Genomic DNA, 18,503 nt, shown 5'->3' with positions numbered 1-18,503 from the left:
GGGCGCAGCCAGCCGGGGAACGGCCTCAGTTTCCAGCGGAGGTTTTCGTACCGAGATTAGGCTGCTGTGTAAGCAGTACGAGCAGCACTGCAGCATCCTTCCGAGACAGGAATACCCCCCAGCTTTACGGCTCGGTTTAAGAGGTGTGTGTGTGTGTGTGTGTACACACTGAAGTGTGTAAATGTTGAAAACGTTTGTGGGAAAAATTATACTTGAATGTCAGGTACCATTCATAGGTGTTCCCTATGGGAACGGTGTCTGAAACACTGGCAAAAAACTTGGCAGCAGTTCTTGGAGATGAGAACAGTAGATGATAACGTAGGAAGGATGAGGCACTGATTCCAATAAACATCATGTGAGGAAGGGCGCAGACACTTCAGCTATTCAGACCTACTTCTGAGCATCAGCAAGAAACCTCTCCATAGGAAGCCAGGCAAAGGGAGTAATGTAAGTTGCATTTTATTAGACAGAGGTGGTTTTGATACATGTTAGATCTTAATTTCCCATTCTTCTTGTTCAGACATTGAGCGTACAGGTTCCCATTTTTTAGTCAAGAAAAACACGTTGCACAAAGCAGCTGCATTCAACAATACAACAAGATATGTATCATTATTCACTTGAAGACTAGAAATGTGCCCCAATTTTTTTTCAGTCATCCAGTATGCTAAAATATACATAATAAAAAGACTTAATAACTTTCATGGTAAAATACATTTAAAAAAATCAGGCAAATTGAGAATGAAAACTTGTGACTTCCTTCTGTATGGCACCGCTCCATTATTTCATTATAAAGTTGTAAAGGCACCACACAGAGACTGTAAAGCAAGGGAGAAAACAAAACCAAGCAATTTTCCACGATTTTCCTTCTATACAAATACACGTATCTTAAGGCAGGTGTTTTTATGTGCAAAATACAAGTGTACAGGTAAAATCAATGTTGGTATTCTCATACTCACTTCACCTTTTAGCAGAAACATTGGTGTCCAAATGTACAGTACATCAAAAACACTTTTCTCTAACAGAGCTCAAAATAGAAGGCAGGCTGGAAGTATGGCCCTGATAACAATTACTTTTTAAATCTGAAGAGCTTTTTTGCCAACTCCTTAGAACACGTACAGTCATTCTCTCTTTCTTGTTGTGTCTTCTTTTAGAAAGGTCCATATCAACTTGTTGACTATGTCAGGTTGATCCTGCTGGAGCCAATGACTGGCTTCGGACAAAATAGTTAATCTGAAATGATTTTTAACATAAATCCTTGTAATTTCTGCCATCTCAACTTCCATAAATGCATCTCTTTCTCCCCATAGGAGCAGGGTTGGCATGATGACTTCATGGTGCTGCAGAGGTAGGCAGCTTTAAAAAAAAGTAGACATACTTTAGTCTTGCTTTATAAAAGTCACCAATTTACTTCATCATTCAACTTAGTTTTTGAAATCAACACAGACAACCTTATTGCAAGCTTTTCATATTCTGGGGTATCTTTTACAATATGAAGAGAGCCCTCATGTGACTCAAAGTGCTCTAAGCGTTAAGGATTGTGAAGTTGCATGTCTGTAATCAGCAGCTGGTTGCAACAGAAGTCTTATTTTTGGAGCATGAATGATGTTTCTTTAGGATGCAGAGCCCAGGGGCTCCATAGTCTCCATAAAAGTGAATGTAGAACAACATGGCCAGGGCTCTTGTCCATGGATTTCCCTGGGTTGATGAATGCTATTGCCAATTTCTCAACCTGTATTGTCTACTGTATGTAGATTTCAGTGAAACACCATGCTTTGAATCATGTTTGGAATATAACGTTCAAGGCATCCATAAAGTTAATGTAACTAATGTTAGACAAAAATGGAGACTTTGGAAACATTCCTTCTTTCTACTTATAAGATTCCAAGAATTAGTAATAAAAGATCAGTTTAAATAAGAATTTCATTTTGTATGGGACATTGGTAATCACAGCCTGAACCTCTGATTAATCAGCTGAGGCAAGGGTCAGGTCAGCTGTGGGAGCACAGGTGAGAGTAATGTAGCTGTGCTCCTGGAAGGTGGAGCTTGACTCCATCTCCTCTAGACCTCATTTAAGGGCTGAGCACCACTAAGGAAGCATCTCTTAGAGATTGCTCCTTGGTGGAGATTGCCTCAGTGGTACCTAGCAGACCAAAGGCTTCCATATGGGTAAGTTTTTCCTGTAAATAACCTTTTGGATGTTTACTACCATCTTTTCATTATTGTTATCATACACATTTTGACTGATGAACTAAGAAAATTCTTAAAATGACTCTCTGTGGCAGTGGATTTAGATTTCATTGTTTCTAACAATGTGGCCCAACCCCCAGAACCAGAGATTTTTCATAGTAGCATCTTAAATAATTGATAATCTGATGATCCAGTTCAGTGCATTTAGATTCATCTCTAAGGACCTTGCAAGTTTCTTTGCCTTGCTTGGGAAAACTCTATCCAAAGTAACAGGGTGACTGCTGTTCTGTTTATAGAAGTAAGTGTTCACAGTGGATGGGAGGAAGCTCATTTCAGTCATCTCTTTGGAAATAATCTTCCAGAAAAATTAAGCTTTGAAGAATCAGGGCTCCAGGGGGACAGCAATGAGACAGAAACCTCTCACATGTAGGAGACCAGTGTCAGCCCACTGGGAATCATGGGGAATCCAAGTCAATAGAACTAAAGTGCAGCTTGTACGAGAGGACAAAAAAATTTCAATCCAGTTATAATAGCTAATAATTCACCTGACATGTGACCATTAGAATTGGTGGCAAGAACAGAAAGAGCTGAAGACCTATGTTGTTTTTTCCAATGGAAATCCTGCTATGTTGTGGCTGATACCACCTAGAATGTTATTCTCTGAATTCATCCCAGGAGTATTTTCATTAGAAAGGTAAGCCAGGCAGTGCACAAGAACTTTCGTACTGAGGAATTAATGGTTCTGTGAATATACTTCCTGATTAATACCTCTCTTTCTTTTGAGCCTGAAAAAGGCCTGAACTGATAGTTTAAACACATAACTCTTCTACTCATGCAAATCCCACAGCCATGCAACTGCTGCAGTCTCTTCACTGCTGCTGCCACAGCTGCTTAATGTGTACTCACTGATGCGAGGTTCTTTGGCCAACCTAACAAGCAAGGCTCAGGGCCCTCCAGGGCCCTCCTGCCTCTCCAGATGCTCATTAGCCATACCCTGCGGGTTGTGGCTGTGCCGTTCTAGCACCAGGGAACTGCTGTGATGCTACACAGCTCCTGTTGTCCTTGGATGTCCCAGCTGGTGTTATCAGCCACGCAGTGTGACTGCAAACAGGGGCACTCCTACAAGCACAGCCACTTCTCTTATTCACCGTTGGTGTCTGTGCTTGGTGTTAGCTTATAAGATAACACGCTATCTCTCTATGCTGTTTAGTCTCAGCCTGTGCAGGCAGCACCTAGCTTGAACACCTGTTTTCCTTCCAGCACTGCCCTGCTGACTGCTTTCCTGGCAGTGACAATGAGGAAGGCACAAGAGGAGCAGGAAGGGTGGCACTAGGTTTGGAACGGGGAAAGCTGAAAGTTAATCTGTTTCAAAAACTCTGCTGAGTTCAGGAAAGAAAGTTTAACACTGCTGGAAACAGATATTAAGGGATTAAAGAGTTCATACCTCTTGATATATCCCTGCAGCCCAGGGCCACAAGTCCTGAGTAGAGAATGACCACATTTAAACACATTTTGGCCCTGTTAATTTTTTGGTAGACATGCTGAGGGTATGAGCCTCTAAGGCCAAGTCTAGCTGCTTGAGAAAACTCTGGTTCTTACTTTGTTTTGTGTGGACAACTATTTCAGTGTATTTTGCTGCATGACACCAAATGTTTTTTGTTAACGGTTGAGACATTAGAAATGTGTACGTATTTTTTCCCTTTCACGTTAGCGGCAGAAGATGCAATAACGCCTTTGGCCTCTAGAGGGCTCTAGAATATTTTACCTTGTTTCAGAATGTTATACTGACCTGAAAATATTTCTGTAATGGTTGATAGGTCCAGTTAATGCTCCAGGTTGTGAAAAGACATAGAGATATGCTTCAATATCCTCTGCTGTTAATCTACATCCTTTCCTTCCAATTCCAGTGGTCTGGCTGGTAAATAAACTTTTCAGAACCTACCAAAGGAAGAGTAAAAAGCCATCACATTTCTACAAAATGCTGTTTCTTTCCTTCAACAAGACACATCTTTCTAAAGCCTACTTATACATAGATTACTCCAGAATGGAGTACACACAAGTAGCACTATTGCCAGTTACCTTAGCCTGTCATGACAGGCAGTGGCAGGCTGTGGGCACATACTTTTTTCCTTGGAATGGAGCCCAGCAGCTGAGAGGTGGGAGGCAGAAGGAGCTGGCACCCCACCAGCTTGCTGTCCTGTATGCCTGCAGCACTGAGAGTGCTGTGCTGCATATGTGTGGGTCTCTTTTCTCTTTCAATTCGTTAATATTGTTTGTTTAACATTATATAAGATGTTGGCCTTACTGGTTTCTCAGGCAGAATTAACCACCTGAAAGAATGCAATATTCAAGCTGCTAGGCTTCTCACCCTGCAGCAGTCAGTGCATGATGAGGGGATGTCCCACTGCTCTCAGGAGCTGCAGCTAAGTCAACAGCTCCCCTGGTACCAAACGTGTCCATGGTAGAGTGCAGCATGTGACCAGCTGACTTCCAAGGTGGAATAACACACTGTAGTGCTGGAGGTTAACAGTATGTATGTGCCCAAATGCCTGCCAGATATCCCAAATCAAGCACAGGTTCTTTATGCTTTTATTCTACTTTGCATTAATATGTAAAACTGCAGAAAAATCAGAAAGATCTGTTGTTTTTTTTTTTTTCCCCAATAATTATCACTACACAAAAAGGGATCAATGTACGTGGTAATTCTTCCATTGCTCACAGTTAAATATACAAACAAGAGCACTCATTTTGCTCACCTTGAAATCATTTACTGTAAACATGAATTCAGGAAACCATGGCATTTGGAAAAAGAAGTAGTAACCAGATTTAATCAATTGTGATGGATGTCGTAGAATGTATTCTGAAACAAAAATGCCCATGAATTAAAAATGAAAACTGATGACTTAAACAAAATTACTGTTAATATCACTATTTTTTTAAAACTTAAAGGAATGTTTTAAAAATACTGCACTATGTGACAAGAGATGATTATTTTTTCAGCCGTAAGTGTATGACATGGCCATTAAGATTTGCTGCTTTTATATGTGTTAGTAGAAACAGGCAGCAAAACAGAAGCCTTCCAAAGATTAGGTGAGAGCAGTGACATTCAAGAGCTTAATCACATGAAAGGTTTTCATTTAAGAGCTCAATCTGTGCAGCTAGTCCACAGCATTTTTTCAGGTATCGAATAAAAGGCATAAATACAAATGTTACTTTTGCCTGTAAGTAATTCTCTCATCAAAGATGAGATGTAGAGAAATCTGTAGATGTTAATTGACTTACACTGTGAGTGGTAAGTCAAGAAACCTGAGATGGAACTCTTAAAAATCTGGTGTCATAATTGCTATCAGTTAGCAACGAGGAATGGCATGCATTAAGTAACTATGTGATTAGAGTGTGCCCAAAGCAGTGACATGGAAGGTACAACATCAAGGAATTTCAAATGCATAAATACATAAATCCCTTCGGAGTTCCTGGGAGTGTTTTAACTGCTGTTACGGCATTAATTGTGCTAACAAAAATATTTTAAAGATAAGACTTTGATAGTAAGGACTGTGACAAGCAGTGGCCAGTGTATAAGCTCTCTGTTTTCATTTTATTTACAGTTTGCGAAATTTGATCCACGGAGACTTTATCAAGCTGCATAACATACTTTGTTCTTTAAAAATATGCAAACATATATTAAGAAATAGTAATATGTATTTTTCTCCTCTACAGCCTGGCTCCTGTCCTTAGTGTTAGAACTGCTGCAGCTCTTGCTTGCTCCAGTGGAGAAGAACAGACATTTCCTTGGGTAAGTGAAGCTTAACTACCTGGCAAAATGTTCTTTAATACCTTGGAAAGGTGACTGAGTACATTGTGAGAACAATGTGTGAAGAGTTCTGATTCCATGATGTCATAAGGTCAGATTTATATTCAACAGGGATGAAAAATAAAGCTTTGCTGAATTTTCTAAACTATTTCTGGGGAAATGGGGTGACTTTAAAAATGGAAATAGCATAAAGTCAGCAATTTGAGAAACTAAAATGAGTGAGGTACTACAGTCATTGTAATTACTGAATGCAGATCCAATCCCTCTGAAATATTTTGTAATTGAGGGTAGCAGGCAAACTCAAAACCTGTCACACAGCAAATTCTGCTAGTGCACCTAAATCCCTTTTTTAGCTAACTGCCAGCACGTTCCTGAGCTTCTGGTAAGTAGACTGGAAAGGCTGTCTTGTTCCAGTGAATATTGTGCAAGATAAAGTTTCACTTGTCACCTAAATCAGGATTACATTCTAGAAGTCTGATTCCCAGGTTGTTTTATACAGTTTTTATAGTACAGTGCAACCTTAACCTAGGAATCACACAGCCATGTTCAGGGAATTCTATCCTGTCAGATTCATTCTTATGAAAATTATATTTGTCAGACTTCAAGGATTAAAAAGAAAACTCAGTAAATTTGCTTGCAAACATTCCCACTTCCTATAATAAATTATTTCCCAAAGTATAATGCTGGATACCTTACTGCTCCATAAAGCACATTCCAAACTGTGAGAGGTAACAACATCTAAACAAATAAATGCCTGATTCTTCTTTAATCACTCAGAGCAAACACAATTGTAATGCAAATACTCTGGATTAACATATAAAATATCATAACTACTATAAAACTCACCTGTAAACACTGAAGGATGAGGGAAATTAACCACGATCAGTTTAGTCACCATTTCAGGGTAACATATAGCCACTAACCAAGCGATCATTCCTCCCCAGTCATGGCCAATCAACACGCACTTGTTGTATCCTACCACATAAACACAAATCTGTATTTTATTTCAGAGAAATTCCATAGAAATCATCACATACAGTAACTGCTGGATAGAATAGATGATCCAGCATGTTTATTAATGTAACTAGTTAATACTGCACTGCTTCCATTATTAATGGCCAGGAAAAAAAGGTCTTATTACAGCAAAAAGTATAATACATAATTAAAATTATTAAATTTTACTTCAATTACATTTTAACATCAATGTCAAATTGAAATAATGTGGTATTCAAATGCCACTGTGTTCACATATCAGCTACCACAGAGTCAAAGAAATGATTCAAATTGCAGTCATTATAATGTATGTGCATGTGTTGTGTTTAGGGAGTATGGAGTTTGAAACTGCAGACTGAAAGGCTGGGAAATGTCATGAGTCCCTCCTGAGTAAAATTAATCTTTACGGATTGATTTAAATACAGGAGGTTAGCTAAGCACTATACATCATCATTGGTGCTAGATTATACTTGATATCCATACAGGTAATACACATATATGTAGAGATGAATACACGCATTTAAATATTTAGAAGTATAGAAGAGGCACTTCTCCATATGCTGTTTTGATGTCAGTTTTTCAGCGTTCTTAGCATTTACCTAATTACTCTTCCATTGATGGAAATGGGAATTTTGCAGCAATAAAAGGTGGCAGGGAAATTATGTCTGTTTTTGAAAGCGTAACTATTCCTCAACCATTCCTCAAATACATACTGCTGTGTCAGATATTATCATAGTTCTCACTAAGGCTTGTAATACTAAGCACATATGCTACACATAAAATGTATAAAAGCCCAATTGTTTTGAATTCTGACAAATCTGGACACAGTTATCAAAGCACCTTAAAATCCCTCTTGAATAAAAATCTCATCAAGCACATTTGATGTAATCAGCATCTCCAAAGGAATTTACCTGAGAGCTAGAAGAAGGATAGGAAGTCTCAGAAATACTTTTTTCCAGAAATTTTTAAATCCATATGAAATTTCATTATGATGAGAGCCCTTCACAATCATAACCATGGCATTACCGTGGAGATTAGCACAACCAGCAAAGGTTGGAAAATGGTAAGTGCAGTGTGGAAACTGCCTGCCCAATTTTCTGACAATATTCAGATGTTGCAAGCAAGCCTTAGAACTGCTGTACTGTTTCTTACTGTTAGTTGTTTCACTATCCCTAGAGTATCTAAAGAATTAAAACGAGGCTTATGTTTTGTCTCATTTGTACAGAGAGGAAATACCCCTCACTAGGTGTTGTTTTTTATTGTCAGATCAGCTGTGCTTCCTTCTGAACTGAAGGGGAAAAATTTGCCAAAATGCTTCAGTTCAAGATCTACTACACCATGTATTTGCCACAGAGAGCAGTGCATCTTTTTCTCTCCCTTCTGCTCCTGTCACTGTTGTGTAAGACAGAGTGATTCAGCTCTTGAGAAATGACTAATGTGCAGGAGTAGTATTTTGGGATTTTTTTTTCTTAACGCATCAGATATACTGTCATCATCATTACAAAGTCCACAATACTTATTCTGTCTTGTTTGTGCTAGAATAATTTCACTTGATAGAAATTCTCTTGTCTGCAAGTGCCATTAGACTAATCCATAATAGTATTTATTGACTGTTAGGAGAAAGTGAAGGGTCTTTTTAGTTAGGGGAAATGTCATGGGTTTGTTGTACTGCATTTCACAGCACAGAGAGAAGAGTTTTTGGAATTTATGATGGAAAATCACCTTTACATATTGTTTTTACCGATGTACATGTCATGACTGGAAAACAAACCTTTTCCATTTGTACTCTAACAGTCCATATGTAAGGAGTATCCTTAGCTTTATATCTCTACATATCTAGAACGTGTATATCTAAAAGAGAAGCAGTTGTTTTGAAATCAGTGACAAGTATTTATACACTTGTGGTTTTTTTTCCATGAGCTGAGTAGTTTGTCTTCTACTAACGCACCTAGAGATTCCAAAATATCTTTTATATCTGTTATCAGGAAATCTAATTTGTAGTTTTCTTTGTGAGAAGGAGCATCTGTTTCTCCATAACCTCTCAAATCCAGGGCCACCACTCGATATTCACTTTTAAATTCCCGCAATTGATGGCGCCAAGAATACCTAACAGAGGGAAAAAAAAGTTGGAGTTATAAGGTCAAGCAGCATGATACTAAAATGCAGTCAGTGGTTTTGTTCCCAAGTAGTTGAGGATAAATTATCATGGCTTTGTTTGCAATTAGATTCTTTTCTCTTTCTATGGTATGTTGCTTATCCCTTGTGGCTATGGCAATTTTGTGCTCCCTTTTTGAATTCTCCAGTAAAGAAATGCAGCTGCCAAAGAGGGAGCATGGCCAGGGCCTGGATATTTTAACAGTTTCTGGAGTCTGGCGTGGCCCCTTTGCTGCAAAGGAAGCAGGCATAAAACAGAGCACGTGTAGACTCCTACGTGGAGTATTCTATCTTATCCTTGTAACCATTTCATCGTCAAAAAAGTAAGGTCTGAAAGGCTTTCTCTTCTCCCTGACTTGTTCATATGCAAATTTTGACGGACTAGGGAAATACGCCTCAAGGGAAAGATTTATTTTTTTTTCCTTTTCAGAAAAGGAATGTCAGGCAATTCATATGCTAAATTAGCCAAAGAAAGAAATACAATGAATAACAAATGAATGTGGTGAATTTCATATGATTTATATTGTGCACACTTTCATCTGTGTCACTATACAGCTAGAATTGTTCCAGAACAATCTCTCAGTGTGTTGGTAACTCCACCAAGCTTTGGATTGCTCGCATTTCTGTGGAAAAGAGTGGGAGCATCACATACTTTAAAAGATATGCAAAATGAAAAAGGCAAAGTCTCAAATTATTCCTCATTCTGCAATAGTATGTAGTGACTGGATGAGTATGATTGTAATGCAAAAATAGCAGGAAAATGGTGAAGATGATCCTGAAAGAACTACCTGCCTTCGTGTGTTATTGACACCAATTAAATTTCAGAATAGCCAGCACCAAGAAGACTTGGCCTTAGATTGTAATAGAAAGATAAGTGAAAAACGTCATCCTTCTAGACATAAATAACATTAACTGCATCCCCTTTTGCTAGGATCTAGCTTTTTCTTCTGCTCTTGTTTCAACAGTCTCTGTCAGGTAGATAATAGAAAGCATTAGAATCATCAGGTATCATGAAAGAGGCACAGAATTCTATCTGAATTCAAACTGTCTACATCAGTCCACTGGGTATTCCACCTTTAGCTTTGCCTCCAGCCTTAGGCATTCTGAATATACCATAAGTAATATTACAGTAATACCTCTTAATTGTAGAAATTCATATTCATGTAAACAGAGCAGTCAGAACGTTTTCATTTCAGTGCTGTATGATGCAAATGCAAGGTTTATCACACATCTCAAGGAATTAAAGTTTTAAATGCATTATACAATGATTTGGAAGCTGAATTTGCCATGGTAACTGTTGTAGCTATCATGTATATTTCAGTAAGAAGAAATGAGGGCCAGAAATAAATAAATAAACTGTGTTTGTTTCAGAGCATGTCTAACTGCTATCCGCAACAGCCCATACATCACCAAATGTCCGACTGTTTTTCATATCCAAAGAAACCTTTTTACCATGTCTGAAATATAACCATTAGACAGTTGCTTTGTGAGCAGAAATTGGAATGCTGGTGAATACCTTCATTATCATAAGGCTAAATAACTGAAATTATTTTGTGACTTTGTATTCATGTTACTTCTGAAAGGCAGCTTGTACAAAATCTAGCAGCTTATAGACATCCCTGCAGGTACCCAGCTGTCTCAGCACATCACGCTCACTTTCAAATATTTTGTCTTTCCACAAAATTGATATTGATTTTCAAGTTCTTATGTGTCTAAAGCTCATAATGGCTCTGGTGCATTGTATTCTTAAGTGATCTTTCATCTTCAGACATTCTGAGTCACTTGGTAAGGTCAGTGTTCTCTGGTTATAGTTGTCCTACTTATAACCTTGAGACACAGGAAAGCAAAGGATTTGCTGCAATTAAGAATTGTAAATGGGAGTTGTATCCATTTATTTTTTCTAGTCAAAGAGTGCAGAGTTGATGCAGATTTTATTGTCTCTTAAATTGTGGTTATTGCATTGCATGCTCTGAGAACGTTTTCTGTCCTTGCATTAAAATTCCACACTGATTGAATCAACAAACCAGCATCAGTTATTTGTAGTGTGACTGCTTTGCAAACTGTTAGCATGTATTCTTCTTTCTAAAAATAGCAAAATGTGCTATTGGTGGTCCCAGTGACCTACATTAGTCTTTTAATCATTATTCCATTCTATTTGAATGGTCAGATAATATATAAACTATCACCTAAAGCATGGCTCGCCATTCTAAATTTTAAAAACAGCTGTCTGAATTTTGATATGTACTGGATTTCAGTAGAATATATACATGAAATGCTAATTTTTGCGTATTATTTCCACTGTGGTGAAAATAAGCTTCATTCTCAGCTGTCTTACTATGTTGGAATGCACATTAAACACCCATTCTGCAAGATATGTGTAATACTTGCATTTAGTATGCATCCCCCCAAGGTAACTGACTTTCTAATTGATGTGTACAGCCTTTGGACTCGTAATTAGCAATTTAGTATTGGGACAATATATTTATTTGAAAATTTATCTTTAAATAATAAATGTGACTCTTTACCGTCATCCTCAATGCCTTTCATATCTACAGGAAATTGCTAAGGGAAGAGAATTGGCCTCTCATTGACCTGGGTCAATTTATCATGGTATGACTTCACTGTGGCTTGAAAGATTACAGTTCCATATCTGAGTTTAGAAAGGAAAAGGATCATTGAACTTGCTGAATTACTGGCATCACCACTTTCTCTATTCACTTATTGTTTTTTATGTGGAAGTTCTGCAAGCCACGCCTCCTAGTTAAACTGGGGTGTTACAGCTGAAGTGATTTGGTTCAAACATCAGACACATGACTGCTTTTCATTGTTATTAACTGATGTACAGGCTTGGTTTTGATTCGTCATTCATCTTATGATGAACTAATAATAGAACCTTTCCCCTCTGAATAGCATTCTGAAATTAGGCTGCTTTGCAGCCTATAGAACTTGTAGTTCTCTCTCTTCCCTGGTTAAAACTCATGTATAATATTTTCAACAGTGCTATCCATACTGCTCTTAACATGGATTGGATCCTCATTTCAGCACCTCCTGCTGCAGTTCTGAAGTTTAGCCTTGTTAGTACAAATGCTGTGCATTTTCCAAAAGGGAAGTTCATTAAAAACAAGCAGTTTCTCCCCAAAGTTTGAAGAAAAGAATACGTACTTGAGAAAGAATAGAATGACAGTGCAGAAAAGACAGTTGGGTTGAGTCAGCCTGTAGGAATGTTTTATGTTTGCTGCAGTTAGAAGTGTCAATGCTTTGTTCCTGACTAGATCTTAATACTGTTAATATGCATAGAGTTATAGAACAGTTCACTCAGATTACTTAAGCTTTGATAATCAATATCAGTTATCTTAAGCAGACTCATTTATAGAAGAAAAGCGTGTAGGGAATTTTTACCAGAATTCTGGAAAGCCATGAAGCAGCAACATGAGTGGTTTACCCCTTTCTCCAGCAGCCACATAGTGGAATCTTAACCCAGAATCCTGGAAGGAGAGGAAAAAGAAGTTTGGTGCTCTTACTGCTGCATTGTAACTGCTATACTGACATTCAAGAATAACTACAGTGTTAGACAACATTCTAAGGTACCCTAAAAACACATCAAACTGTCAGTTCTCAAAGCTGAAGTCTTCTGTAATGCTGAAGTCAGGTACTGTTACACCCTGGCAATCCTGAGCATCCCACAGCCCAGTGGCCACAGCCCCTTCCTGTACAGCCAGCTGTGACACATGCCCAGCAATGCCAGTGTGTGACACTTCACCCAGGAGCGCGCACTCAGGGTTCTGAGAGATCATCCCCTGGCATAAGGATGAGGAGGTGGATGAAGATCACTATAAAAGCCAGGACCTTGCTTTCTAGCAGACATAGCATGTGCTTGATGGAAAGACTTTCAGACATAATGTACTTTTAATGCACTTTTCATCTTTCACTTAGTTTCTAAGGTTGTGCAACTATTTAAAAGCATAAAGTTACAATCTTGCACAATAAAGCACTGCATGGGTTGTTAGAAAAAACAAAGCAGTCAAAAGTAATTGACTACAAAGGAAGTTCTTTCTGCTCGCTTTTTTTCTGTTCAAGGCTTCAGACTAGCTTTGGAGGAGAAAGCCCTTATGTAACCATCTTCTTTCTACCCGGTCTGTAGTGACTATTCCTGATGTATCTTTTAAACAAAGAAGTCTAATCACCAGCAGACAAGTTAGTGATAGCTGTCCAGAGGCTTAATACTGAAATGCCATTGAAATGAATGGATGCGTGCAAGCTTATGCTAACTCGGAGTCAAATCTGGCAGAATTTAAAACTGAAATGATGACCTACCAGGTTTACTGAATTCTTACACAGATGTGGATACAGAAGTTGGGAAGCACTTAGCCCATAAAATACAACATGCTATTTAGGAGTTATTTGAAGGATCCTGCAGGAAGAAAGGCCATACTGCTCCTGAACAAATGTCAGAGCCTCATCTGTCTCTGCTGTTTTAAAAAGGGAAGATAAAACCCCTGCCTTTGCTGTTGATTGAGCCCTCAAGGGTCAGAACTGTGCAGAAAGCTTTTCTTGCCCACAGTGCTTCAAACTGTCTGAAATACTTTTGCACAGCAAAGTCACAAACCAGCTACAAAGCCATTAACGTATGTCTTGGTGTTTGAGAGGGCTGTGAAAAGGGCACATCTGTTTTCTTATTTTTGTACTCACTATAGATACAGTAGGGATTTTTTGCTCGATTCCACCAACAATTACATTGTTACTTCTCTTCTGGGAGGCCAGTGAAGTTGAAATATCTTTGTGTTTTTAAGTACTTACTGATCTCTTCCCAGTAAATTTTAAGGATGTTACATCATCTCTACCATTCTTCGTGGCATCCCTGCCTTTAATCCCTTTAACACAACAGAAGTTTCTTGGTTTTATTCTGGAGATTCTGAATTCACACATCTAGCCCTCCTCCATCCTGCTTCTTTCTCTTAGTGTCCTTTAGGGATTCACCCTCAATGCTTTTATTTAATCAATTTATTGCTTTTAAGGACATTGCTTTTACTCATCCAAATTCAATCATCACTTGTACAGCAGCAATTTGTATATCACATACCCCAAACTAAGCCCATCCTCCACCTGTTCATCTGCTCCTTTCACTCTCCTCTTTTCTGTTACTGCAACAACATGGCATAGGATGTTGCCATCTTCTCTGCAACACACTTTTATCTTTCTCTTGCTAAAACCTGCACAGATCTCTAGGATATGTGTCTGGGAGGGAACAGAAGGAGCCCGCTGTTACCCCGTGGCCAGAGTTTTCACGTTGCCTGAACCGAATGGTAGACAGTCATCCTGGCAAGCCGTCTGCTTTGCCCCAAAGACTCCGTTATTACCACCATCCCCTCGCTTCCCGGCAACCCCGGCATTACTGCTTAGCGCTATGGGAGAGGCAAATACAGCGTTTGAGAGCAGCAGTTGTGTGCATGCCTCCTGGTGATGTTGGGAAAAAGCAAGAAGGCAAATTGTGAGGGACTGGGAGGCTGAATAATTTAGCGCTGTATGGCAAAAGAAAAAAAAAAAAAAAAAAAAAAAAAAAAAAAGGCTGCACAGAGCCCTCGGAACAATGCTCTCAGTACTCGTTCCACTAAAAATAACGCTATGAAAATTGCAGCGCTCACCTACAGCTGCGGAATAAACCGAGCTAAAGCAACTTCTTTCCGGGCAGTTGCCGGAGGAGCAGATCGCCGGCAGAAATCCAGAGCAGTCTCTAACAACCCTGCGGGCTCTAACCGCGCAGCCTCAGGGACGGGGCTGAGCGCTTCACTCCGCGCTCCTCCCGCAGCTCCGCCGCGAGGCCGCGGGGCCGCACCCCACGGGCAGCGCTGCCCGGTCCGGGCTCCTCCCGCGGCCACCCCGGGGCAACGGCTCCGGGTGCGTGCGTACGGCGGGGCGAGCCCGGAGGGGAGCCGGCGGAGGGGAGCATGCACGGGTGCCAGTGTGCAGGCATGCACCGGCGGGCGGGCGCGCACGCAGCCGAGACGCGTGCACGGGAGCACGGGTGCGCACGGCGAGGCCCGCTCCCCCCGACCCCAGCCTTCACCTTGATCCGGACGTAGCAGTGGGTGCCCAGGGAGGGGTCGTTGAGACAGGCGGGAGGGTTCTCCCGCATCACCCAGCGGAAGGTCTCGCCCGGCCGCCGGCCGATGCTCCATAGCAGCCGCAGCCCGGCGATGCAGGCGCACACTCCGCAGTAGCTGTACACCAGCGCCCAGAAGAGCAGCGCCCGTGCGGCCACCATCACCCGGCGGGCGGGCGGCTGGCACGCAGCACCCGGTCTAGCCATCGGGCCCCGCCGCCGCCGTCCCCGCCGGCCGAGAGGGGCTCGCAGCGCCGCCGCCGCCAGGAGCCGCCCGAGCGGAGGCACCTCTCACGGCGGCGGCGGCGACGCGCCCGCCCCGCGGTCCCCGAGGCCCTCGCCCCGCTGCCGGGCACCGCGCGGCGCCGCGCCTCTCGCCTGGTCCCGCCGGCCCGGCCGGTGGATCTGCGCCCGATGGCCAGCAGGAAACGAAGGATGAAACGGGTCCGGAGCAAAGGGGCTGCTCCCGGCCGCGTCCTCGGCCAGGGCTGCCGCACGCACCGAAACTCGCCCGAAAGGTCTTTGCGAGAAGTGCGTGTGGGAGACGTGGGACAGCTTCACCTCTGCTGCCTTCGCAAGGTCCATGCATGCGGTGGCTTTGCTCACCCTTGTCGCGTATTTGGACGCACATGCCTTATTAGCGTGAGATTAGATGGATGTGTATGGCCGTGTAGTTAGATTTCAGTTATTTTTCAAAACTGTGTGCATTCTGTCTCTGCTGTTTAGCTATTGTCCATTGAAAGACGATGCTGTAAACATATTACAATCTCAACTGCATGTTAGTATGAGTGTTTCTGAAAAACATACCAATTCTGAGCTCCATCACAAATATTTATAATTTAGAAAATGGAACTTTAATGAAGAAATTGGCTAGTAGAGGCAAATGGACCATCATAAGCAGCCATTTTCCAAACACTGAGTTTGGTACCGAGTTCTCAGCCCCTGGAGCTGACACAGGGAGCTGAACAAGCTCAGTTCCCCTCAAGGTACACCACCTCCCCTGTTCCTCAGTGGGATGCAGTAGGTCCAAGGCTTGGAGAGGCCCTGGGGCGGATGCCAGCCTGTAACGCAGACCTGCACATTGTTGCCTGCCAGGTGACTTGCCCAGCAGTCATGTGGATTGGACTGTGACCAGAGTTTGTGTTTGGTTCAGTTTAATATGGAGGATTAGAACTTCCAAGGGGTGTTTTTGCTCCCTAAAACTGTGCAAATAGAAGCAGTCAGGAAGAGACTACGTGTCTGTTAATTAGCATGTGTAATTTAATGAGTTACTGAAAAAAGACCAACAAAATTGGACTTGTGTACTTGCATGCTTACAGACAGTATATATTATACTGTGCATGGAACACAGCTTACAGACCATTTCTGTCTATTGCACACCAAATGCGCTCTTCTACTTGTTTTGAACTTACACTTAAAAATATATACCTCACTGCTGAAATGTAATCCCTGTGGAAGGCGGTGGCAGGATTAATGCTGGTTTCAACAGGTCCAAGTTCTCTTTTATTAAATCGAATCATAGAATGGCTTAGGTTAGAAGGGACCTCAAGGATCACCAGGTTCTAACCTCTCTGCCACAGGCAGGGCTGCCAGCTGCTAAATCCAGTACTAGATCAGATGGCCCAGCTCTACATCCAACCTGGCCTCAGTCACCTCCAGAGTTGGGGCATCCACCTCTGTGGACAACCTGTTCCAACATCTGACTGCTTTCTCAGTAGTCAGGTGCTGGAATGAAGAACTGAAGCAACAGAAAGGAATGTTGCCAATTTTCATCCATTCTTTAAAGCTTAAGAATAGAAAAGCAACATTTTTTTTTTCTACTAGTAAAGGTGACATCTTCAATTAGCTGTAACCAAACTTCTCTGCCTTCATCAATAACAAATTAAATCTTAGTAACCCACAGCAGCTGACAACTGTGTTATTGATTTATGTAATTAGAAAAGTATTTGAATCCTGCTGTTTGCTAGCCATGCTTGTCTTAATGCGAGCTCTGCAGATTTGAAATCAAGGCTTTATCAGACTGCTTCAGAAAAGTGTGTAAGGCTACGTTAGGCTCCTGTCCTTGTCTCAGGCAAGAAGAGCAGCAATAACACCAGAAGCTGCTATGATTCAGTTAAGACACCAACCTCTGCAGACTCCATCAGGATTACATGAATCATGCTTACCAAGCCTGAACCTTCTGTTCATTCTCTGATTACTCATACTGCCAACCCTAGGAACAGCACATTTTTATGCATCAGCCTTCATGATGATAGCCATTTTTTTTTGCAGGGAAGAGGCCTCACCTGCTCAGTTCCAGATTGGCTGCAGCAGGATTTTCCCCAAAGTGCGTATCAAGCAGACCAGCAGTCCACTTAGTGAAGTTGTAAAGTTTGGCTGGAGGAAAATGACCAATGCTGTTGTTCATGTCACAGTAATCAATGTGCTCCTTACTGAGCCAGGCATTAGAATGACTTACCAGATAGTGTCCCTTAAGAAAAGTTGGAGAAACAGGGTTGGAAAATCTGGAGTTGACCATGAGCTTCCACCTACCTCCAATAAAAGGTCAATGAAAGCGCTGCCATAGATTGGCACAGCATTCACAAAATGACAGTAGCCATCTAGAGTAGAGGAAGGATTAAGCATGGAACAGCGATGTGCATTGTTACAAGCAGGCATTTGGCTAAACAAAGCAAGGTGTACAAACCTCAGAGCTGTCTACTTTTTTCTTTTTCTTTGTAATAATAAATCCATTTGTAGTTTATACATCTAACTGCCCGGGTAGTTTTATGTCAGATTTCTTACAGACTCAGCTGTTAGATATGGATCCTGTACCAGAGCTGAAAGATGGGAGCACTGAGAACCTTGCAGTTCTGAGCAGCTTTTGTACAAAGATGTTGTTGGGGCTGCCCTTCTGTAGATTTCATGCCAGCTAATGGCAAATATGGCTAAAGTTGAGAAGCCTCAAAATTGCAAATCCTTCTCTAGCATCCTTGTATTTAGATTTTCCAATCTTCTGCTTCAGATAGTTGTAATGAATTCCAAGCCAAATCAACCCCAGGGCAGATTGTTTTACAAGCTTTGTCAGCGTGCTTTGCCCTCCGCTATGTGCCATCTGCCTACTCAGCTTTTGTCAGTTCAACTCAGCCCATTTCTGAGAGACAAAAGAGGACGCCTTTGCACATCACTGGCTGCTTCCAACTGAGAGTAAACAAATTAACACGTTCTGTTAGTTAGTGACAAAGGACATTTAATCTTTTAGATGTGATATACCTGTGC

General features: G+C 41.2%; 1 protein-coding gene across 1 annotated transcript; it reads right to left on the bottom strand.

Moving 5' to 3' along the window:
* Positions 1–435: 435 nt before the first annotated feature.
* Positions 436–15,530, bottom strand: EPHX4 (epoxide hydrolase 4). The gene is made up of 7 exons (XM_072343657.1): positions 15,210–15,530; positions 12,545–12,630; positions 8,940–9,097; positions 6,845–6,973; positions 4,944–5,047; positions 3,977–4,125; positions 436–1,353 (listed from the first exon to the last, which is right to left on the bottom strand). Exons 1-7 carry the CDS (start codon positions 15,450–15,452, stop codon positions 1,119–1,121), a joined length of 1,104 nt encoding a protein of 367 aa, XP_072199758.1. The 5' UTR covers positions 15,453–15,530; the 3' UTR covers positions 436–1,118.
* Between the last annotated feature and the right edge of the window lie 2,973 nt (positions 15,531–18,503).

The sequence above is a fragment of the Excalfactoria chinensis genome, chromosome 8, assembly GCF_039878825.1.
Source record: "Excalfactoria chinensis isolate bCotChi1 chromosome 8, bCotChi1.hap2, whole genome shotgun sequence".
Classification (NCBI taxonomy): Eukaryota; Metazoa; Chordata; class Aves; order Galliformes; family Phasianidae; genus Excalfactoria; species Excalfactoria chinensis.
This window is presented reverse-complemented; position numbering and strand designations above follow the sequence as displayed.